The following is a 21,324-nucleotide window of genomic DNA, read 5'->3' as shown; positions in this document are numbered from 1 at the left end:
TTTTAAAATCCAGGTTAAAAACTCGTTTTTTTCCCCCCATACCTTTGATGGAGGTCTTTTAACTGTCAATATTTTTTGAATTGTTGTACAAATGTTTAATTGTTGCCAATGTACGTTTCTTTTAATCATTCTTAGTGAGATTCTTTTGTTCTCTTTCCTTAGCTGTGTGTTTGTAAATGCTTCTAGGTGTTGTGCTTATGGTTGTGTGAAGCACATTGAATTGCCTTGTGTATGAAATGTGCTCTATAAACAAAATTGTCTTGTCTTCCCCAAAGGCTGGATTGATTTACGTCTGGTGATGAATTATTTCGGTGTCATAAATGCAATATATCGAAAAATGCCCCGCCTTGAAAATTCACACAGGCCACAAAGGGCCTTTCAATGAGGATAATAAATCGCTGTCTTAGTTATTGTTATCATTATTTGTAAGTTTGAAATAGTGTGTAATTCATTGTGTTCCTAAAGCAAAAAGGGGGTTAATGTCTGTGTTGGTCGTTTTGAGTCATAGGTCTCTCATTCAAATCCCAGAAATGTCATTAAAACATTCAAAGGTGCTCACATGATCGTTTCACAAATGCAAAGTATGATTCATATGACCCGTCAGCAGCATATGATTCACGATGGACCGGGTTGGCACACGGAATGTACAGAACAGATTGTTATAGTCAGTGTTAAAATAGTATGCATCAATTATGCAGTTTTTTCCCCTCTCTCAAGCGCCCTCTTTTTTTTTTTTTTTTTTTTTTTAGACCTGTCACTTCATTTGCATATTGGCTGTGTGATTATAAACTCATTGATGAAAACAAAACAGTGGATATGTGGATATGGTGGTCAAGTCAAAGGTCATGTGATGCCTGAGGTAGCTTACGTATTGGTTTCATTTCTTATTTCCTCTTGAATCACTCAGATGAGCCTAATAAAACCTCAAATGCTACCATCACTCGTGATCAACCAGACTGCTGCTATGATTCGAACATAAATGTAAGCTTTGACAGTTAAAAAAAAACAAAAAAAAAACATGAGTAATAAATGTGCCTTTCTTCCATGAAAATTAGTCAGTATGCCGTACGTAAAAAAGGGAAGCAGAAATGGGACTACAAGGTATGAGCAAAAAAAACAAAAACCAAAAAACAGAGAAGAACAAGCACATCAGATTGCTGTTCAGTGCAAAAAATACACACGTCTCGTTTCAAGTGAGAAAATCGTCATAACAAAATCCCATGTTCTGGTTTTCTGAAAATGTATTCCAACTTTACACGTGAAGATGTCTCAGATAATATGTTCCTAATTTGGCACATTCATGTCATTCCCATCTAATGTAGTCCCAAGAAAAGGTTTCCAGAATTCTGCAACCCTACTTTTAAAAAAAAAAAAAAAAAAAAAAAAAAAAAAAAGTAAATACAAGCAGTATGTGTTTCTTGGAAAGAGCAGATAAAATCACAATTCAACCACAAAACAATTACTCAGTCAAAAACCGAGAAGGGACACTTGTTAAATCCTGGAACGATCATCATGTCATCATCATCAGTCATGTCACGTCATGTTTTGAGCCTTGTGGCCTTTATTCAAATGAGGTTATTTGAAAGGACCCGTGAGTTATGTTAATGGCAGTACAAGAAGGCTAAAAAAAAAAAAAAAAGGAATCGTCATTAAATAAATAAATAGTAGCGTCAATTCAAAACAAACCAGGCAAAACATGAGGTTGAGGATATGGTTACTGATTCAAGACCGCATCATGATCAGAGTTGTGGCCAAAGTACAAATGCGCAAAAACCACCCCAAAAAAAAAAAAAAAAAAAAAATCATGTAACAAAACATAATTGCCAAACAAACAACAAATGCATAAATCATTCCGCTTTCCCTGACGTGATTGAACACGAAACAGTGCGTGCACATTGTGCTTTGTGGAAGTCATCCCGGCTTGTTTGCCTTCCACTGAAAAGAAAGCATCCAAAATAAAGATGAAAAGCTCCTTTGTGTCTCGCGTGGCAACGTATAAAACCGGTACAAAATTTCAAAATACATGACTTTAAATAAAAACAGGAGGAAATGCTCTGAAACCACAGTGGGCTTACATGTCATCACAGTGGTCATATACACAGCGCAGGATTTGTACACTAGTTTACAGAAGGTTTGCTATGACATGACTTGGACAACAAATGTGGTCGTCATGCATTTGGAAAGGCAAAGTTTTGGAACGGTAGAGTGCTCAAACTGGCAGATAAGTTAGCTGTATAGAGTAGAAAGAACCCAATCGGCACTGAGTCGAAATACATGTTCAGCAACGAGCGGGGGTCAAAGAGTCAGTTACATGTCACAACCGGCACTTAGAGGAGGCCCGATAACCGCCGAGCATCGGAAAGAGGGATCGGCAGGACTTCTTTTCGAGCCACCGCCTTGTCCAAAGAGTGGTGGAAGTAGCAAGAGGATACGAGTCAAAGCCGTGATGGACAGGAAGTGTCGCACAGACAGCAGGATGTTGACTTTCTTGTCTACTGTTTCAGTCAGGCACGAGTAAAGCCAAGAGCCACTGGGTCCTCGTCTTCTGATAGGGCTGGGGAAAAAGGGGGCGGGGGGGGGGGTCTCCGGACCCTGGTAAAGTGGGCGTGGGCTCGAGCTGGGCGTCAAGCAGCTGATAGCTGCGTGGGCTTCATGGCCGGTAGATCCAGCAGCGCCTGTACGGTCACGCTCACCTTCACCAGGCCACGCTCTTCCAGGATGTGATGTGGCAGACACAGCTTGTCCTGCATTAGAAAGGGAAAAAAAAAAAATGATGCAAGTGCAAATTCTACTCAGACAGCTCCGGAGGAAGCAAAAGTACTCACATGCTGTACTAAAGCAGAAGTACAGATACTTTTGTTTCAAGAAAAAAAAAAAAAAGGACTGGTAAAAGGAGAACTCGTTATTCAAATCCGATAATTAGAGTGGAACTAAAACCTCAAATTTTAAAAGCGAGAATACATGGTATGTGCCAGCACGAGTTTAAATCTGACACTCTGTTTAACTCATTCGCTGCCATTGACGTATTTATTTGTCTTTTCACAGTTTTATATTTTTTTCAAAAGTTAGGGTAAAAGAGGGTCTGAAAATGTCTGGCAGTGAATGAGTTAAAAATATGTTTGCGGAATAAGAATTAAACAGTTGAATTAATCGACTTACGGAGGGCGCCATGTCAAGCAAAATCATCATCGGCTGCTGAGCTGTAGTGACGACAAATTGCCAGGAGAAGGTTCCCTGCGGTGCTCAGCTGCTCAATTGAATTGAATTGAAAATTGAAAGTCTGGATATTTATTTTTGAATAACAAGTAAAAGTAATGACACATTTGAGTAAGCCTGGTTTGTTGAAAGAGCAGCGAGAATTGGTCGGCTCTAAAAAGCGGATTTAATTTATCGTGGCCTCGAGGAATAATGTCTGCACTACCCTCGGTCGCCACTAGTCTAACAATGGGGCACCACGTTGATTTTGGCTATTTTATAAGGAAACACGGCGAAATACCTCTTTAAATCAGTCTCATAATCTGATTTGAAGGTATTTCTCTCATAATTAGCATTGTCATCCGCATATTCAATAGTGTTACGATCCTTTTTTTCCCCCTCCAAATTAACTCAGTTCGAGACTAATTCATTCTAATTGAGGGGGTCACTAAGGCTGTATGAGGATTTATTTCAGCGATTTTAAGTTCTTTCAGTTTATGTGATGTTACATAATGATCAAATCTGTATCTTGGTGTAAGAATGGGAGATATAGTAATAAAAATGCGCCTGATAGACATATTGGCAGCGTCACTTAAAACATTGGTCAATAAAAAAAAGGGCATTTATAAAGAGTGAGTAAAGCATGGAAGGCTGTAAACGGTTACCTGCGGAACTCCCATTTTTTTACAGGCATCCAGGAAGTTCTCGACATTTCTACGGCATTTTGCCATGCTGAGCTTTGGCTGAGATGACACAAAGAGGAACATCACAAAAGGCAGACACCTATTATCTACCTGGCACTAAAAAGTGTAATAAATCAAAATCCGCTACCACTGCAGGCGAAGGTACGTGGATGCTGGCCACGGAGCGAGGGCAAATGTGATTGGCTAAATGACAAAGGACCACGCCATCCATCAGAGCGGACCCGACGTCATCTGGAAGCAACACCTTCAGTCTGGACTCAATGTTCTGCAAAAGGAAAAACAGGTTTGCTTTTTACACAGATAAGAGTGCTTGGTGTTTAGTGGTATTCATTCAGCAGTGTTTATTATTGCGGTTGTAGTTTGCATTGATGGTACGGCGATTATGTAGCGGAAAGAACATGCGGACTCCGCGGGAGAAGGGCCGAGCCGATTTTTCGAATCCAGTTGTTTTAAAGCAAAACCCAGCTCAATTCTCAGCAGGACGGGCTCAATCGTTGCCCAAGCGATAACATTCACAAAAAGCCTTTTCGAACAGATGTTGCTCAACACCGGTCACTCGGGACTTCATTTGAATCGAGGAGACATTTACTGGAGAAAGCCAGCGTGGTCAGACTACAAATACGGCGCGGTATTTTGAGAAAACGGACAACCTGACAAATGCTTTGTCTTGAGACACAACTTTGGATACATGTAAAATCCTAATAATTATTTAGTCTGCAAATGATGAGACCACCTGTCGTAGGATTCCTATCTGCTCAATTTCCTCTCTTAAATGCTCCATCTTTCTCCTCATAGTGAAGCTGGGCTCAGTTGAGCTGAACTCCTGATGATTTCCTCTGGTGAAGGCTGAAATATAAAATTAGGAAAACTATCATGAAAAAAACCAACAACTCAAAGGACATGGAAAATAGTTCTGATTCATTTTTTACCGGTACATTGAGGATTTTTCCGTTCAACAGCCACGGACACAATGCTTATCGGTACTGATTTATAACAGTTGAATAGTTCTAAATATGGTGTGTCGAAATGTAAACAATGTTGATCGTGAACCCACTACCCCAGGAGTTTCCCACTGTGATTAACCGGGAGGCGATCTATTTGTTTATGTTTCCCTAGAAACCTCCTCACTTCCAGAGAATTGCGCAGAAGTTTCACTTCAGAAGAAAATTAAATCGGAGATTGCTATTTTCCAAGTAAGTGATCCATTACATAACTGCATTATGTATCTTCAACACGTTTCCCAAAAGGTGATATACATCAATCAATAAACATTGACTTGGAATAATGTGTTATTATTATGTTAACACAGTCATGATACTCTAACAATAAACACACTGGTTGATGAGAAAATATGACTGTTAGTTTCATATTTTTGCCTACTCATACTAGAAATGTTTGTGTTTAAGTGTGCACATTAGTACCTGATCTTGGCTTGAGTCCAAACACAGTAAGAGTGGTGCTGAAATCCGAGTTGCGTAAACTCTCCTGAATGAATGTCATATACAGGATTTAATTAAGTTTGATGATGGTGATTAAAGCGGAAGTCAACCCCAAAATGTTCTTATAAGAATATGTTCTATGCAGGCCCGCTCGTCGAAACTTGGCATTCCGATTCATATTGCGTTTGTGGTATATGAGTGAAGCGGTAAAATCCACCCGTTTTTTTTTACGTCTCAGGGGGCGGCCATTTTGTGACTTTTGTCGACTGAAAATGACGTCACAACTGCTCAGGGCTCAGGTAAGGACCAATCATGGCTCACCTGTTATCTGAAGCTGAGCCATGATTGGGATCAGGTAATAATCAATCATTAGTCGTTACCTGAGCCCTGAGTGGTTATGATGTCATTTTCAGTCGACAAAAGTCACACAACGGCCACGCCTGAGATGGATTAAAAAAAAAAAAACGGTTGGATTTTGCTGCTTAGACCATTTTGCGCAAACGCAATATTAAACAGAATGCCATGTTTGGACTAGTGAAGGCACATAGAACATATTATTGCAAACTTTTTTTTGAGTTGACTTCATCTTTAACCACACAATCTCTTTCCCACACACGCACACACCTCGCAGTCGTCATTCCCGCTGCAGTTTTTCCGGGCGCTCTGGCATTTGTACTGTCAAGATAGCAAGCAAAAAAGTATTTAGTTACTTTTTTTTTTTTTTTTTTTAAATCAATACAGTACTTTCTTTGCAAAAACTAATAACCGATTTCCCGCAAATCTCTGGCGTGATCAAAGTGTAACCACCAGAAAGCTTTTATCCCCATTTGATCATCAACAAGAGTACGCCAGAGGTACTAATAATTTGCATGTATGGGCGGGGCAACAGTTTTCAAAAGTCAGTCCAAGTCAGTGGTTTTTTTTGTTTGTTTTTGGAGGAAAACAATTTTTTTGAATCCAAAATAACTGTTATTCATTCAACAATTTTCGATGGTTAAGATCGAAAGAGCTTGGAAAAAAAAATTGAGCACATCAATTTGGTTTGGTCAGAAAAAATATGCTTGAAGGAGGCTTTCAAGAGCATGAGCACACCTTGAGATAATCTTTTCTCAGATATTTGTTTCTCTTGCGATCTTCATTTTGATTGAGAACAGGCGGGACCTCGGGCCATTTGGACTCGGAATCTGACTGATCCGTCTTCAGGCTGCCGTCAAAGGAGCAGGACGATGGAGGCTATGAAAACAAGGAGATATACTTGGTCGCCCCCAGGCAGCGGACACGCAAGTAAAAGAAACACATGTACGTAAGTAGGTAGTACCTGTCCACTTAGCACCGATGCGCCACTACTTCCCTCATCCAAGGAGGCACTATAATGAACAAGAGAAATACTTGAACTGTCAATTAACTATAAATGCACTGCATTATCCCATTAGCAGCCCTCAAATAAAAGGAAAATGACCTCAAGTGAAATTGAGTACCCATGATAACTAAAATATTAGAGAATTATACTTTCACTCAAGCGTTAAAGAAGAAGTCAACCCAAACGTTTGTGGTTGTGGAATATAAATTAAGTAGCAAAATGCACTCGTTTTTAGCCATCTCTGGGGGCGGCCATTGTGTCTGGTGTCGACTGAAAATGACATCACAACTGCTCACAATGACCAATCGCGCATGACCTGTTTTCTGAAGCTGAGCCGTGATTGGTCGTTGTGAGCAGTTGTGATGTCAATTTCAGTCGACACAAGACAAAATGGCCGCCCCCACAGATGGCTAAAAATGAGTGAATTAACACTTATTCCACAAATGCAATATTTATCAGAATACCCTGTTTCAACTAGTGGGCTTGCATAGAACATATTCTTGAAAAAAAAATGTTTGCGTTGACTTCCTCTTGTGGTATCATGTAGTTCATTTAAACGGGAAGTCAAAATGTTCATGTCATCATTGTAGTATAATAATAGATACAATTTCAGATAATTAATAGATGAGAAAAAAATTACCCACCTGCCAAAAAAAAAAAAAAAAAGAAGCTATTTTGCAAAGTAAAACTTTGAATAATAATTATTATAATAACCGGCTAAAACATTGGGTAAACCTGCACAATCTTGCAATATAAGAGTTTACAAATTCTCCCTTCACAAATGTAATGATTTAATACGGCTGGATTAGATTGTGGAGCTGTATTTTATGAGGCCGCAGTAGTTCGTATTTCAAGTTGACTCTACATATTGACTATATTTGGGGACGGATAGAATTTTTGACAGTTTAGTCTACTACATAATGGATTCAGTCGCGCATATCAATAACTGCAGCATCATCGCCGTTCCACCAGCACTTCTGAGCGTGTGCGCAGAACAGGAAGCAGGTGGTAACAGCAACGCACCTACGAGTTTGAGGAGGAGGCCTGGCTTTGCCCCCGGAGCTTCCAGAGTGACTTAGGAATCTGCAGACACAACCAAGTACAAGTACAATAACAGTCACGCACAAGAAAGATAATGTTACATGCATGACTCGGCAGTTTTCCTCGGTAAATCGCGTTTATGTATTTCTTAGTAGCAAATAATTAGATCTCTTCCTCTCCTTGACATCTAATCCAAGTTATACTGAGCAATAATAATTTAAGGAAAATAGCTTTTTGAAGAGATCCAAGGATGCTTAAAGCGGAAGTCAACCCAAACATTTTTTTCAAGAATATGTTCCCAGCAGGCCCACTAGTTGAAACACGGCATTCTGATTCATTTTGCATTTGTGGAATATAAATTAAGCAGCAAAACGCACTCGTTTTTAGCCATCTCTGGGGCGGCCATTTTGTCTTCTGTCGACTGAAAATGACATCACAACTGCTCACAACGACCAATCATGGCTGACCTGTTTTCTGAATCTGAGCCGTGATTGGTCGTTGTGAGCAGTTGTGATATCATTTCCAGTCGACAGAAGACAAAGTGGCCGCCCCCAGCGATGGCTAAAAACGAGTGCATTTTGCTGCTTAACTTATATTCCACAAACGCAAAATGAATCCGAATGCCGTGTTTCGACTAGAGGGCCTGCTGGGAACGTGTGCTTGAAAAAAAGATGTTTGGGCTGACTTCCGCTTTAACAATGAGTGTAATGAAAAATGAAGAGTCCAATTGTTGTGCTATGCGTGCGCAGGCGTAGCTAGGAGTGGCTAACAGCTGATAGCTAACAGGCTTGACAGCAAAAAGCAGCATGATGGAAGCTTCTTGTAGAGCAAGATGCAAGATGATGCAGAGAAAGATCTGGATCACTATTGGAAGTGTATTTTTTTTTTAAAATGTATCGCTGCAGTCAAAAATACTAATAGGATAAAGGCTAATAGGAAGGTAGTAATTAGCATGTCTTAAGAATAAATTAAATTCACGCAATGGTTGTAAAGAAAGCCTCTTTCTCTACCTGTGAGCTCGACCAGTCACTCTGCGTCGATGGATCAGACTTTCTGCTCTGCAAATTAAGGAGCGTCGTCTAGAAGCCACATATCACGCGGCCACCACACAAGGAGAGGGAGAAACAAGATGAAGGGCAAAGTGATGTGAAGTGACGTGAAGCCGATAAGATTGTTAGTGCTAAGCGGAGGTGAGAGAGGACAGGCATGAAAATGAGCTTGAGCCGCGTTTGCTGTGCGCGGCGGGAAGTCACGGAGGAGCCACGCTCGCACGCACGCACGCACGCACGCACGCACCTGTTCTGCTGCTCCTGCTGCAAAAGCTGCACGGCAATTTTCCTCAGATCCAGCACCTCCTTCAGTTCGTCATCCTCCTCCTCCAGTAGCTGCTCCTTGTCGGAGCTGCAACGCAAAGAAGGCTTATTAAAGCTTGACATGTACAAACGAATTCATCATCAGCCCAAATTATAGTCATCTACTTGTCGCCAGGAGAGTTGTTTGTCAAATATCACCCAGATTTGTCGGTCAATAGTTGTTGCAAAAAAAAGTTGGAAAAACCCCTGGGCGTTCTAGTGTGTTAAGGGTACACCCTGTCCCGGACTGGTTGCCAGCCAACAAACTGAGATGTGTTTCAGTAATGCTTATTTAGTTGCAGGGGCTTGGAAAATATGAGAAACAGCTCTCAGTATAATGCAGTGCCAGTTTGTTGTTATTAGCGAATTTATGTTTGCTTGGTTAACCAAAAGCCCGAGATGATGCACTTACTATGTGGCATTTTACAGCCTTATGTAACAACAACTAACCGAAGCTTGGCTGTAAAAAACGGAGGAATTTATTTCTGGAAATGTACAAGTTGACGTTTTCATCATTTGTGTTTTTAAATTCCAAAAACATCATCTTACCCTGACTCCTCTTTCCAGCTCTCCTTGTCTTTGCTTTGGTGAGACAAGTTAAGAACCTTTTCCAATTCCTGAAATACACAATGGAATATATATATATATATATATATATATATATATATTTTTTTTTTTTAAAGTATACAGGATTTTTCTCCTATTGCCTAATATGCCTTTTCTATGAAAACTGTCACTTCTGAGTCAGAGCTTGAAGCACTACATTGTACATTCAAGCATGTTTCAGTGTGCAAAGAGCTTCTCACCTTAATACACGACACATGGCAGTTCTGCTGTCCATCACACTCTGACAGAGCAGGATCCTCATCTGGGTTGGGTTCTATAAAGTCATACAGATCCTGATCTGATAGAGGGAGGAAGCATCCGCGATGATCACATTAACGCTCACTTATGTATATATGTCTAGGCACTTCATTCAAAAATCCCCTGGTCTCTGTTATTGCGTTCAAAGGGGTAATCGGATACTTATTGTTGGTAACCTTTGCAAGAGTCCATTTTAGAAAGGATTGAGAGGGCATCGGCGCGGGCTGTCTCAGACACCTGAGAGTGGAGGCTGACGGTGTCGTCGTCTGAAGGCTGCGTGAGGCAAAGAGAGAAGTCATTTGTGTCACAATCTGGCCTTCAATCTGTGATGGGTTCCCCCCATCCAGCGGAGGGAAAGATTTGATTTTTTTTTTTTTTACAACAGACAGAAGGGCCAATTCGTTCATACATAGATGGGTCCAAAAAAAAAAAAAAAAAAATGTTAGAATGAATATGTACACTTGTTTATTACTTTATTATTTGTAATTTATTTCATTTTAATGAATTAACCAATTATTATGGACAAATCCTTGATAGAACAGGGTCCATTCTTTTTATGTCTAACCTCTGTTGTTGACAGCCTCTTGTCACCATTGTCACTCCCAATTCCAGAGTCGGGCCCGTGGTTCTTACTGGGATAAAAATCTTCCATGCTGTGCACAAGTGAGAACACGGGTGGGCGAGTGGGTAACTGGTGACAACAATTCAACGATGGGTTGATTAAAAAGGGAATTTTAGGATAAGCATACCTATCTGTGAGTGGCTGCGGAAGACAGCGTTTGCCGAGGGAGGGGAGGTCCAGGGTGTCTGGCTTTTTGTCCGACCTGCACGCTTGAATGTTCAGGTACTTGAAAATGTGCACTTTTCCCTTGAGGCAAATCTGCAAGGTTTGCAAGAGATGTGGTCTTTTGTCCACTAGATGGAGCAGTTGTGCCAGATTAGTATTGCTGGCGTTGATGCTTTGGGCTCACCTGTGCCGGAGGAGACTGCATAGGATTGTTATCGAGGATGATGTGCTGCAGTTGCCTGAGTTTCCTGTAGGCTGCTGGGATCTCTGTGATCTTATTGCAGGAGAAGTCAAGTCGAATGAGAGGAAGATCAGCCAACTCTGTCAACAAAAAGGACAGTAAGAGTGTCACAAAGAGCTCCTGTTGCTGTGTGTGGTGTACTATAGCTGTAGCTACTATAACAGTGTTTCACTCTGACCTTCCGGAAGAATCTGCAGACAGTTCTTCCTAATGTTGAGTTCTCGTAAGGCATGGAGACGCCCGACATGGGCTGGTAGCGCCTGGATCTCATTACAGCTCACATCCTGCAGGGGGAGCAAGAGTAAAAACAGCCAACAAGAGTGATAATGCTGCCCTGCTTTTTAAAGCAGTGTTTTTCAAACTTTTTTGAGTCAAGGCACATTTATTTCATTGAAAAAAATCCCGCGGCACACCACCAGCTGAAATTGTGCAAAACAAAAAAGCTTATTTTAACAATATAAGTGTTATATTGTTTATATTAGCACTTTTTAACATTGAAGAATGATGTTATATTATAACGTCTTGAATAGGAATTAAATAAACACAAAGAAAAAAGTATTTTATGATTTTTCATATTGATAGTGTGAAACATGGGCCTTTTCTGATAAACATGCGTCACTAATTCGCTTGTCTCTAAACAGACAATTAGCTACTTGCTGCTGCTGCTACCTGCTGGTATGGAAGAGTACTACAATGTAGTAAAAACATGACTGCGAGGGAGGGAGGGAAGGCTAGAGCGGGTTCTCTTTTTATGTTGTATTTTGACGTTTTTAATGTACAGCACTTGCATCATATGTGCGAAAAGTGCTATATAAATAAAATTTGAGTAGATTTGATTACGCTGCCAGGCGCTAGAGCGCACAGGCACACCTGACAATAATTGCACACTGGAGTGCCGCGGCACAGAGTTTGAAAAACACCGTTTTAAAGCATTGAGGGAGAAAAGCTGCTTACAAGCTCCATCAGTTCTTTGGCTTTGCCGATCTCTTCAGGGATGGACACCAGCTTGTTGTTGCTCACCAGCAGAACTTTGAGCGGAAGGTTGAACAAGTGCTTGGGCAAAACGGATATGAGATTTCGACTGGAGATTTAAAAAGACAAAACAAAACAAAAACATGAGAACATACATTTAGAATGGTGCGCAAACAACACATATTCAAGGCGGATTTTTCGCAATAAAAACGTAACAGATATTTAAAAGAAACACACACGCACATGATAATCGTATAACAATAAGCTCCACGGGGCCAGAAGTGTGGCGTGATCACCTGATGTCAAGATATGTCAGTATCTGCAAGTTGATGATGGCTTCTGGGATGCACTTGATGCAGTTGTGGTAGAGGTTGAGGGACTCTAGTGGGGCAAAGAGACAAACTTCTGGAGGGACCTCAGAGAGACGATTCTTGGACAGATCTGCAAACAAAAACAATACGCGCTTAAAAGACAAAACCACTTTTGTCCTCATGGTCCACAATGTCTACTGAGAACATACAGCCGACGTACGTGGACGTCGTCTCTGTTGTGGGCAAGAGCCATTGACTACCAGACAGACAGATCAATACATCTTAGTCAGTGGGAAGCATGTCCTCATTGAACACTGATCTAAAATTACAACCCTCTTTGTCTTATTGCATGGACTGTATCAGTATTCCCTTTATCGATCCCACTGGAAGGGACATTAATGCCTTAAAGTAATGGCATGTGATTTATATAAGAATGGGCAAAAAGACAATTCTGAACATATTGACACTGAAAGAAAGGAAGAAAGAAAGGAAACAAAATGGCTTCTATTCACGTCATGCGTGCACGTGGACAAAATGTCAGTTCGTTTTGCATTGGAAAGCGGCCATATGGAAATTTCCTCTATAAATGAGATGACACAACCGTTCAAAATAGCTCAAAACATATATGTAAAATAATTGTTCTTCCATTCGAAATTCACAAAATGCCATCACAAATACAAAGTGTAAAATACGTAGCGTTATAACTGCACAGTGTCCTGAGAAACGCTCAAATAACGTTGGACCTAATCATTTATAGATTACATTTTAGAAATACACACACATTACAAAAAAAAAAAAAAAAAAATCCTACAGACGTCAACAACCAGGCTTGAGATCCTTTATGGATCATTGAAAGATCAACCCTGGGGCTGGACGGGTGAAATGTTGTCTTCTTCCTAGAGGCGGAGTAACATCTTGAAATAATTCAGCAGTGCCGAATCACATATTTGTACACGGCACTTAAATGAACACTCAATAGATTAATCAGGTGTACGTTGTTATTTGCATAGCGGCCGACGCCAGAAGGCAGAAGTGAGAAGACCACATGAGACATTCGTCAGTCTGTAGGAATTGGCCCTCGGGGGGGGGGGTTCAAGGAAACACAAATTATCACCTACAGAAGACCAAAGCTGCGGTCAAAGAGTGTAAGCACCTTCCGTTAAGAGCTTGATGCTGTACCGCAGCTGCATTTGGGAAAACGCCGCCCCCCCCGAAGCCTCACAGCTGGGGCTTCCTAGCACCACCGTAGTTTGGTGGGGGTGGCGCGCAGGCGTGTCCGCCTCCCTTACCCTCCTCCAAGCCAGACCATACGCCATCTGTGCCCCCCCCCCCCCCACCTGCTGGCCGGCAGGCTCTCCCAGCAAGAGCCCACTCTGCCGCACCTCCGTGCCAAATCATCAATCCATTCATTTGTGCCGGAGGTACAGATGATGTCTGGCTACCCAGTCCGCCAATGACACAGCAAACTCTAAAATGGACATCCTGCTGAGCGCTGCTTCTCTCGCGGCCGTCGCTCTTGAAAGGATTTAACACAGGAAGTAACCCTTTAAACATTCGAGAATGTCGTCGACATAAAGGAGCCTTGTTGCGGTACATTTACTTAGCATTCTATGACTACATTTATCTGAAGGATAGAGAGAAAAAAATCTATCCATACATTGGTATCCTATTTAGATAGAATACAGAGGAAAATATAAACAAGTCTCTAAACAAGTACCGCTACATCTACAATTATAATTGAGTCAATATATCCATAAATTGCTTTTGACACTTCCCCGTTTCGCCTTAAAAAGTAATTATTTTTTTATTTATTGTATTAAGTATATGGCTTGTTGTTAGAAATGCATGTTGGTCAAGATTTTCAACATAAATTAACTGCAAGCAGACAATGTAAATGCAAACAGCGAAATATTAATAAACATGTTTAGCTAATGTTAGCATTTAACGAGCACAAGGCTGGACAGCCACTTAGCAACAACATGTTTCAGTTGGCAACCTGACTGTGTAGTATTTAACAAATATATTTTGAATTTTTTTTTTTTTTATATATATCAATTGAAATTTTAGCATGACAAAGTGGCCATGCTAAGCTAGATAGCAGCCAACCGCACACATAATATCATGAAAATTACGAACTGATGATTTATTTTCACAAATGACTTGTTGTGGACAGTAAAACCATGTAAAAAAAAATGTATTTAGCATCAACTACTTATTACACTCGTAATAGCAGAGCAGTGCTAACTACAGTACAGTATATTTATAATCAGACCTGAATTTTTGATACAGCTATAGTACTGGATCAAATAGAATTGTTCAAGTGTATTTAAAGAAGTGCGGATTTACAACCTTTAAGCTGTGGAATGCAAACCGAGTGTTAAAAGCCGTGTGAAGCTCGTGTTTCGTGATCATAGTGAATACTTTCGCCTACGTTGACCTCATTGCATGAAACGTTGGCCACATTAATATCAAATGACTGCAGAGACAGAACAAAATAAGTGCGAGCCAATTATGTTGGCTTAGGGCAAACATCCAGTAGGCGGTGTCAAATAAATGAGCAAAATGATGTATTTCAAATGTACTGCAAAGTATACAAACTGTTAAATGCACTGCAAATACAATCTTTAATGAGAGATTAACTCCAAGGCGTGATTTACTGTAGTCATGTAGTTACAGTCAGATATTTAAATGTGACATCATTAAAGTGATACGGCCTCATTCTCGCGCTGTCAACTACTGTCGTGTCTCAACATGCACAAGCGCATCGTGAAAGAGCCCGGGGCCGGAAAAGCACTGCACAGGCGAATTACAAAGTACGATTGTCAAGCTACACTCACGTGGTTGCGACCATGCCAAACGTAGTTAGAATTCTAGGCAAGCGGAAGTAGTCTGCAGTCTATGTAATTGTTTTTTTTTTTGTTTTGTTTTTTCTGTGAGTCAGCCTGCATTGTGCTTGGGCTATTATGACGAGCACAGTATTTACACAGGTTGATAATTAAATTGAAGAATGTTGAGATGTGTGTTTGAAGGCAGACGGTCCTTTGTGAGGCTCAAGAATGTGAGAACACATGACTTGGAAGAGCTTTGTAGGTCACACTCGAGCCATGAAAGTACTTTTAGTCATTGTGACTGAGCATGGAAATCAACTGGGGAAACACATTTTAACCCTTGCCGGTCATAGACCCATTTTGCTAAGTTCAGGCAGGAAAAAAAAACATGATATAATGACTAATAGTAATGATACAATAATATTTCCAGGGCCGGAATGTTTACATTTTGCAAGTATTTCACAGCTTCCCTTTTTCATCCAGCCCGAGTGACCTACAATCAACATTAGACTTCTTTATCTTGCCTGTGACCTTGTGCACATTGAGGAGGTCTGTTTGGTTATTAAATACAAGCCCAACCCCTTCTTCAAATGCATAACCAATTATTACGGATGTAACGATGAATCGAAAAGCAATTTAAAATCGATTCGCCCCGATTAATCGCTTCGATTAATCGAAAATCGAGTTGATTAAATTCAGCTAGAAAATGATGTCTTGAAATGTTTTTTTCATTCCAGATGCAAAATATGCTTTTGCACCAAACATCATTCCGTATTACGCTTGTGGATGGCTGCAGAACCACACTCTTGCATAGAGACAAGCATGGTAGCAATTTTTTAAAAATCGGAAACTGAAAATCGAATCCAATCGGGACTTGGGTGAATCGTTACATCCCTACCAATTATTTAAGACTCTTGCACAACAAGAAAAAAAAACGATTGCCCAAATCTCAACTTCTGGCCCACCTGCACTGAAGAGCCTTGCTTCTTCCTTACCACTAATTCGCGACCCACTTTTAGAGAACCTCAAACTGTCATTTTTACCACCTGTCCGCGCACCATCCAAAATGGCTTCGCGACCCAATTTTGTGTCTTAACCCACCAGTTGAGAATGATTCAATCCAGTAAATGAACATTTCAAGAGAATTCCAAGTCCCTTGCGCCACTGTGCGCATGCTGTGACTTGCAAACAGTGCAAACACCTCACACTGCCTATCAGTGCTATGTGGGTCCTTTCTAGAGTGAGCTAACGTTGACATCTGAACCCGAACATCTGCCCGGGTTGCTAACCAAGCCCTCTCCGAGGTCAGGCCGTCCGCCCGCAGCTCTTTCCCATGAGAAAACAAACCGAGTGGAGACAAAGTGCCAGTGGCACACTGCAAACAGACACCCTTGTGCGAGTCGACTCCTCGCTTTCTTTGCACAACACCGCTCATTAGTCAGATGACACGCACTCAGGCAGACCCTGAGTACAAACAGCGGCAACACAAAACCTCGCCTTCCAGTCAGCTTTGAAAGCTCTCCTGCAAAAATAAAGGCTGCTGGCGGTTGTCTTTCACGATATGCTGCGTATCGAGACGCGCTGATCACACTTTGCACGATTTGAAGTGAGGTAATTTTTACCCTTGCGCAACTATTGATACAACTATAAAAATGACCATGTTGAAACATGTAATAAAAGTGCACAAGGGGGATTTGCATAAGGCTACTTCCTGGTTAATGGAGGAGGAAGAATGGACGGGCGTTGCTATTTACTGATGCCGCAGTGAAACATTAAAAGGTGAAAGTAACTGATTGCATATGTAAATGTTTTTGTTTTTTTTTGTTTGGTCGGTTGCAACAAAGGTTTTCACGTTTGCTTTCCTCCTACCAACATTTTATGCGTACATGCTGTAACGATTTCCACCAAATTCCGAACGATCAGGGAGGAACCCATTCAATTTTGGAGAGGAATTTTATGTCAAACCACCTCCCAGAATCATGACACGGCCTTTATGCTTGTCATCCTAGTGTGAACCAGTTCTGCAAACCAACAAATGTGTTGACAAAACAGTCTTTGACGTTTGATGGTCTGCGCTCTACTTAGTGACATTTTAGGCGTGTGTGTGTGTGTATGTGCGTTATTTTATTACGAGACGTTTGACTTGCGGCAAGTATAAAGATAAGACTTGGATCAAGTCAACAAAGTTTATTTAGGAAGCCTCATACCAAGGTACGGAAACTAACGAAATAACTGAAACTAAAATTGAGAAAAAACTTTTTGGTTAACGAAATAAAAATAAAATTGCTTTAAAAAAAATAAAGAAACTAACAGAAACAACATCAGGAGCTAAAACTATATATCGAAAATGTGCTTTATTTTCGTCTTTGTCAATTCATATCATACATGAGCGAGTAGGGTTCGTTTTAAAATTCATTTCATTTTATTTCAGTATTGCTGTATAGAAGAGGAAGAGTCAAACAATCGTTTGAGGATTGCAGTTTATACTACTTACTGATCTTTTTATATTTTTCTTACAATTGACAAATATTTCACATATTTAAAAAAAAAAATTAAAAAGCTAAAACTAATACTAAAACTAATTAAAACTAAAACGAAGAATCCACCTAAAAAATTCTTACAAACCTGCTCTAAATACTATTCAAAACTAACTGAATTTGAAAAACAAAAGAGAACTAAATCAAAACTAACTATCATGAAAAATCCTCCACTATTAAAAGCCTTCATACTCACGTGCTCGCCCCGGGAATCCATTGTGCTTTGCACGACATTGGAGCAAAATCTGAAGTTCGGAAACTAGGTTGCCTATTAATGTTCAACGTAAGCAATTGTGGCAAAGCTACCGATAATTATTATAATAAATAAAGAATACCCTTTTACTACATTTAATTCCCTGGTGTGCGCACTTCCAATAAATCACTGTTCTGCTTTGAGGTGCACAGGACAAAAGTGTAACAGCATGTGCTATATGGACATATCAGAGAAGAAGAATCATTAGGTGACATAAAGCGTCTAAGTGGCAAGTATAAGTGACTTAAGATGCTGACAGAATGAATAACGACTGATCAGGCTGCCTACGAGATAAGACTCCTTGGAATATAATAGAATCATTAGAAATGTGTGTGTCCTTCATGTGAATCTTCTAAAAAGCCCAGTAGAATTGTACTGTATATAAGAGCTGAACACCCAGCCCGCCCCCCCAAAAAAAACATAAAAATTAACTAACCAAACGGCTGCGTATAAAATAAGAGATAGGAACTGAGACTGGAGTGTCTTCCTCCTTTCTGCAAGCATAATGCACGCAAGCATAAAGCAGGGTGAGGCTGCAACTACCATCTTTTGTCCGCATACGACCGAAATGAATGCACCGCGCTAAAAAGATATCTCTACATTTTAGAGTTATTATCCATTCATATTCTCTGCACTGCACAGTGGCTGATTTGGGTGCGCCTGCCGATGTCTCATTCATGTATCTTGAGGGGCGGTGGGGGCTGTGGAACGAGGGGCTGCTGGTTTCGCCCAAAACAACCGAGCAGTAACCGAGCCTCTCTTCTTGTGCTTAAAATATCTGATCCAAATCATTACAGTGGTCGCTTTGCGTGGAAATATACGGAGAAGCGAAGTAAGCCCCGTGCACTCGTTGTCCTCACAATGTAACATCCGGGTATGCAAGTGAACATTTCAGAACACATTTTTTTTTTTTTTTTTTTACACCAAAATGCAATGGTGCCACCCACCTGCTTGTGTTGTATCGGTGAGGTCGTAGCTCACGCCGGGGTACTCCCTCAGCTTCCGCCCGCTTAGGTTGAGGATCCCGGAGCACACGGCATCCTCCAGAGCTCGCTCCAGGCTCCGGGCCGTGAGGTGCTGCTGCTGCTGCTGCTGCTGTTGTTGCTGCTGCTGCTGCTGCTGCTGTTGGTGCTGGTGGTACTGCTGCTGGTATTGGCTGCTCCCCGGGCTCCAGTGAGGTCCGCTCGGGTAGTGATGATGGTTCTGGAGCGCCGTGACAGCTCCCACACTTCCTTGACTAGACGCCATTTTCGTTTAAAAAAAAAAAAAAAAGTGGGGGTGGGAGTGTTGAGAAAGGGGAATTGAGTCTCTGAATGATAACAGCAGCAGCAGCGCACAGCCGCAGATTCTACGCCCATGCGCTTGTAGAGGCGTGCATCACTGAGGGGAGGCGCATGGGGGTGGGTCACCACGGAGGTGGAGGTGCTGATGATGCTGGCGGTGGTGGATATGCTACATACAGTGGCCATTTTAGGCATTAACCCCTCCCCTCCAATTGATTAATAAGCGGCAGAGGTGGCGTTCAACTAAAATAACGGTGAAGGATTTATTCAGTAAGATGTTCGAAATGTTTACCAGGTGCCGGTTATTTGTAACAGGGTTGCTTCAAACAGCAAAATATATGACATGACAAATGAAATAGCTGAATCAAAATCAGTTGGGATAGGCTCCAGCTCACCTAATGAGAACAGGCGGTATCAAAATGATGGAAATGATATTAAGTGATGATGCATTCAGATATTATCATCCAAGACTTTTTAATTACTAACCATAAGATAAGAATATTGATGCATATGCAATACTGTACATACAAAAGATTACGTTGTTTGGTGTTTAAATTCTTGCATATGATTATTTAAAAAATGGAAACGTAGACTGAGTCAATGGTGGTCTAGCGTTATAATCCCTTGACTTGTTCAAGCCATCAGTTTCCTCGCTATGGGAACGTGAGTGTGAATGGTCATCCGTCTCTATACGGCCCTGTGAATGACTGGCCATTAGTCAAGGGTTTAATAGTCTGCTTTTCGCCCAAAGTCAGCTGGGATAGGCGCCAGCTGACCACAACCATGAACAAGATAAGCGGTATAGCAAATGGATGGATGGGTGGAATTCTAGGTGATTCCCAGCCATTGTGCATGAGAGAGGGAGAGTGAGACCATTAGGTGTGCCGTGGGAAATGATTTGCTCTGAGAATTGTTATTAATTTACTACATTTTTTGGGGGAGTTGATCTATCTATGCTAGCAGCCTGTAGTGACAGGCAGGACAATGAAATGCTCTTCCACTAGATGGCAGAAGGTACAATTAACCTGCATGTATAGGGCTCCATCATTATTTAAGTACTGGAAAATCAATGTTGAGTTTTGTTTGGTGATATTGTGCTAATGTAAAATGTTTTGGGGCTAAATAAAACGTGTGCAAAACTCATGTAGACGACCATTTGAGACCAAGCGAGCCCAAAGTGAACCAAACAAAGAGTGAAATGTCCCCCCCGTCCCCCTCATGATTATGTATGAGCCCTCAATGCTTGCCGACTGAGCTCCAGTCGTCTGTGCATTCCGCAATGTGGTAGCATGTTCTTTTACTATCTGCTATCGTCCCTGCCAGAATGGTGAAGCAGTAATACTAAACACACCGTAAGTTGCACTTTAAAAATGAAGCTGGGAAGCTCCCGTGTGCATGCGTTGTGCTTTTAATGACGTATGTCGATGCTCGCTAGGCGTAGCTAATGAGTAGCGGTCTGATGCGTTAGCTAGGCGCTGGTGACTTGGTTACTTCACATTGCTTTATTGACTTAATTATATGTCGTCTTTAAGGGTAGTTTTGTGGGGGGATATGTTGTGGTAGAAACTTGCATTTCTTTAACGGTTTGCTCTCATCCTCGTGTACAACCGTCGGCGAAGCTAAATGTTGATGTTAGCATAGCGATGCTAGCAAAGTGAAGCGTCGGGAGAAGGTAAGGAGACGCAAGGCCCTTTAAAATCGTCGTTTTCCAAAAGTGCAGTTTGTTTGTTACCTGCCTACCTCGGAAAGCCCTTATTGTTTTTGTTTTAAACCAGCAACGGCGCGTGTTGCTAACTCTGTGATCACACTAATAATGCAGCTCTCTGTAGGAACTACTACAATTGTGATGTGTTTTGTTTTTCCTCACACGCTGCTTGTCATTTACTACACATCTGTGTCACATTTAAAATAACCTCACTGTGTACAAATTAAGTGGTGGACGACCAGGCAGTTGTTTTATATTCAATTGCATGAAAATGGTCGTTCATAAAAGGGGAAGGCAGTGATTACAGGCAAAGCTGCATGAAACGACAAAGGCCTGGGTTTGTGCTAAGGTGCATAGAAGGATACTGTTAATGTTTAAAGCACAAATAGATGGGATGATATTTTACTGTACTGTACATGCAACGGTGCATGGGAGGAGACAGGCAAGTATTC

General features: G+C 41.1%; 2 protein-coding genes across 6 annotated transcripts in view; one reads left to right on the top strand and one right to left on the bottom strand.

The window, feature by feature from the left end:
- The window catches only part of LOC147133454 (U2 snRNP-associated SURP motif-containing protein), a 38,419-nt gene that overhangs the window by 7,040 nt on the left and 10,055 nt on the right, over positions 1–21,324 (top strand). Inside the window, exons 2-4 of one of the 3 annotated variants that reach the window (XM_086057229.1) lie at positions 4,035–4,182; positions 5,016–5,092; positions 6,493–6,637. The gene's annotated coding sequence lies outside the window, so the exon portion shown is untranslated. Of the gene's footprint in view, positions 1–4,034; positions 4,183–5,015; positions 5,093–6,492; positions 6,638–20,387; positions 20,520–20,594; positions 20,840–21,324 lie in introns of those variants that run through there. The other 2 variants (XM_086057226.1, XM_086057227.1) reach the window with 2 other exon arrangements.
- On the bottom strand, positions 1,539–19,269 carry lrch2 (leucine-rich repeats and calponin homology (CH) domain containing 2). 3 transcript variants are annotated; one of them, XM_086057232.1, is made up of 21 exons: positions 18,832–19,269; positions 12,252–12,396; positions 11,938–12,064; positions 11,162–11,267; positions 10,927–11,063; positions 10,705–10,835; positions 10,521–10,608; positions 10,132–10,228; positions 9,898–9,995; positions 9,641–9,708; positions 9,036–9,140; positions 8,750–8,818; positions 7,722–7,781; positions 6,657–6,705; positions 6,431–6,571; positions 5,963–6,013; positions 5,321–5,384; positions 4,633–4,745; positions 4,027–4,164; positions 3,861–3,938; positions 1,539–2,744 (listed from the first exon to the last, which is right to left on the bottom strand). In XM_086057232.1, the coding sequence occupies exons 1-21, from the start codon at positions 19,130–19,132 to the stop codon at positions 2,625–2,627; spliced, it is 2,286 nt and encodes a 761-aa protein (XP_085913358.1). In that variant the 5' UTR covers positions 19,133–19,269; the 3' UTR covers positions 1,539–2,624. The 3 variants fall into 3 exon arrangements, with proteins under 3 accessions (XP_085913358.1, XP_085913356.1, XP_085913357.1); XM_086057230.1 differs by having other exon boundaries at positions 9,898–9,971; positions 18,832–19,151; XM_086057231.1 differs by lacking the exon at positions 8,750–8,818 and having other exon boundaries at positions 18,832–19,151.

This window comes from Filicampus tigris, chromosome 17 (assembly GCF_054856515.1).
Source record: "Filicampus tigris isolate MCC_2025a chromosome 17, RoL_Ftig_1.0, whole genome shotgun sequence".
In the NCBI taxonomy this organism is placed as follows: domain Eukaryota; kingdom Metazoa; phylum Chordata; class Actinopteri; order Syngnathiformes; family Syngnathidae; genus Filicampus; species Filicampus tigris.
The sequence above is the reverse complement of the archived record's forward strand: the minus strand, read 5'-3'. Positions and strand labels throughout refer to the sequence as shown.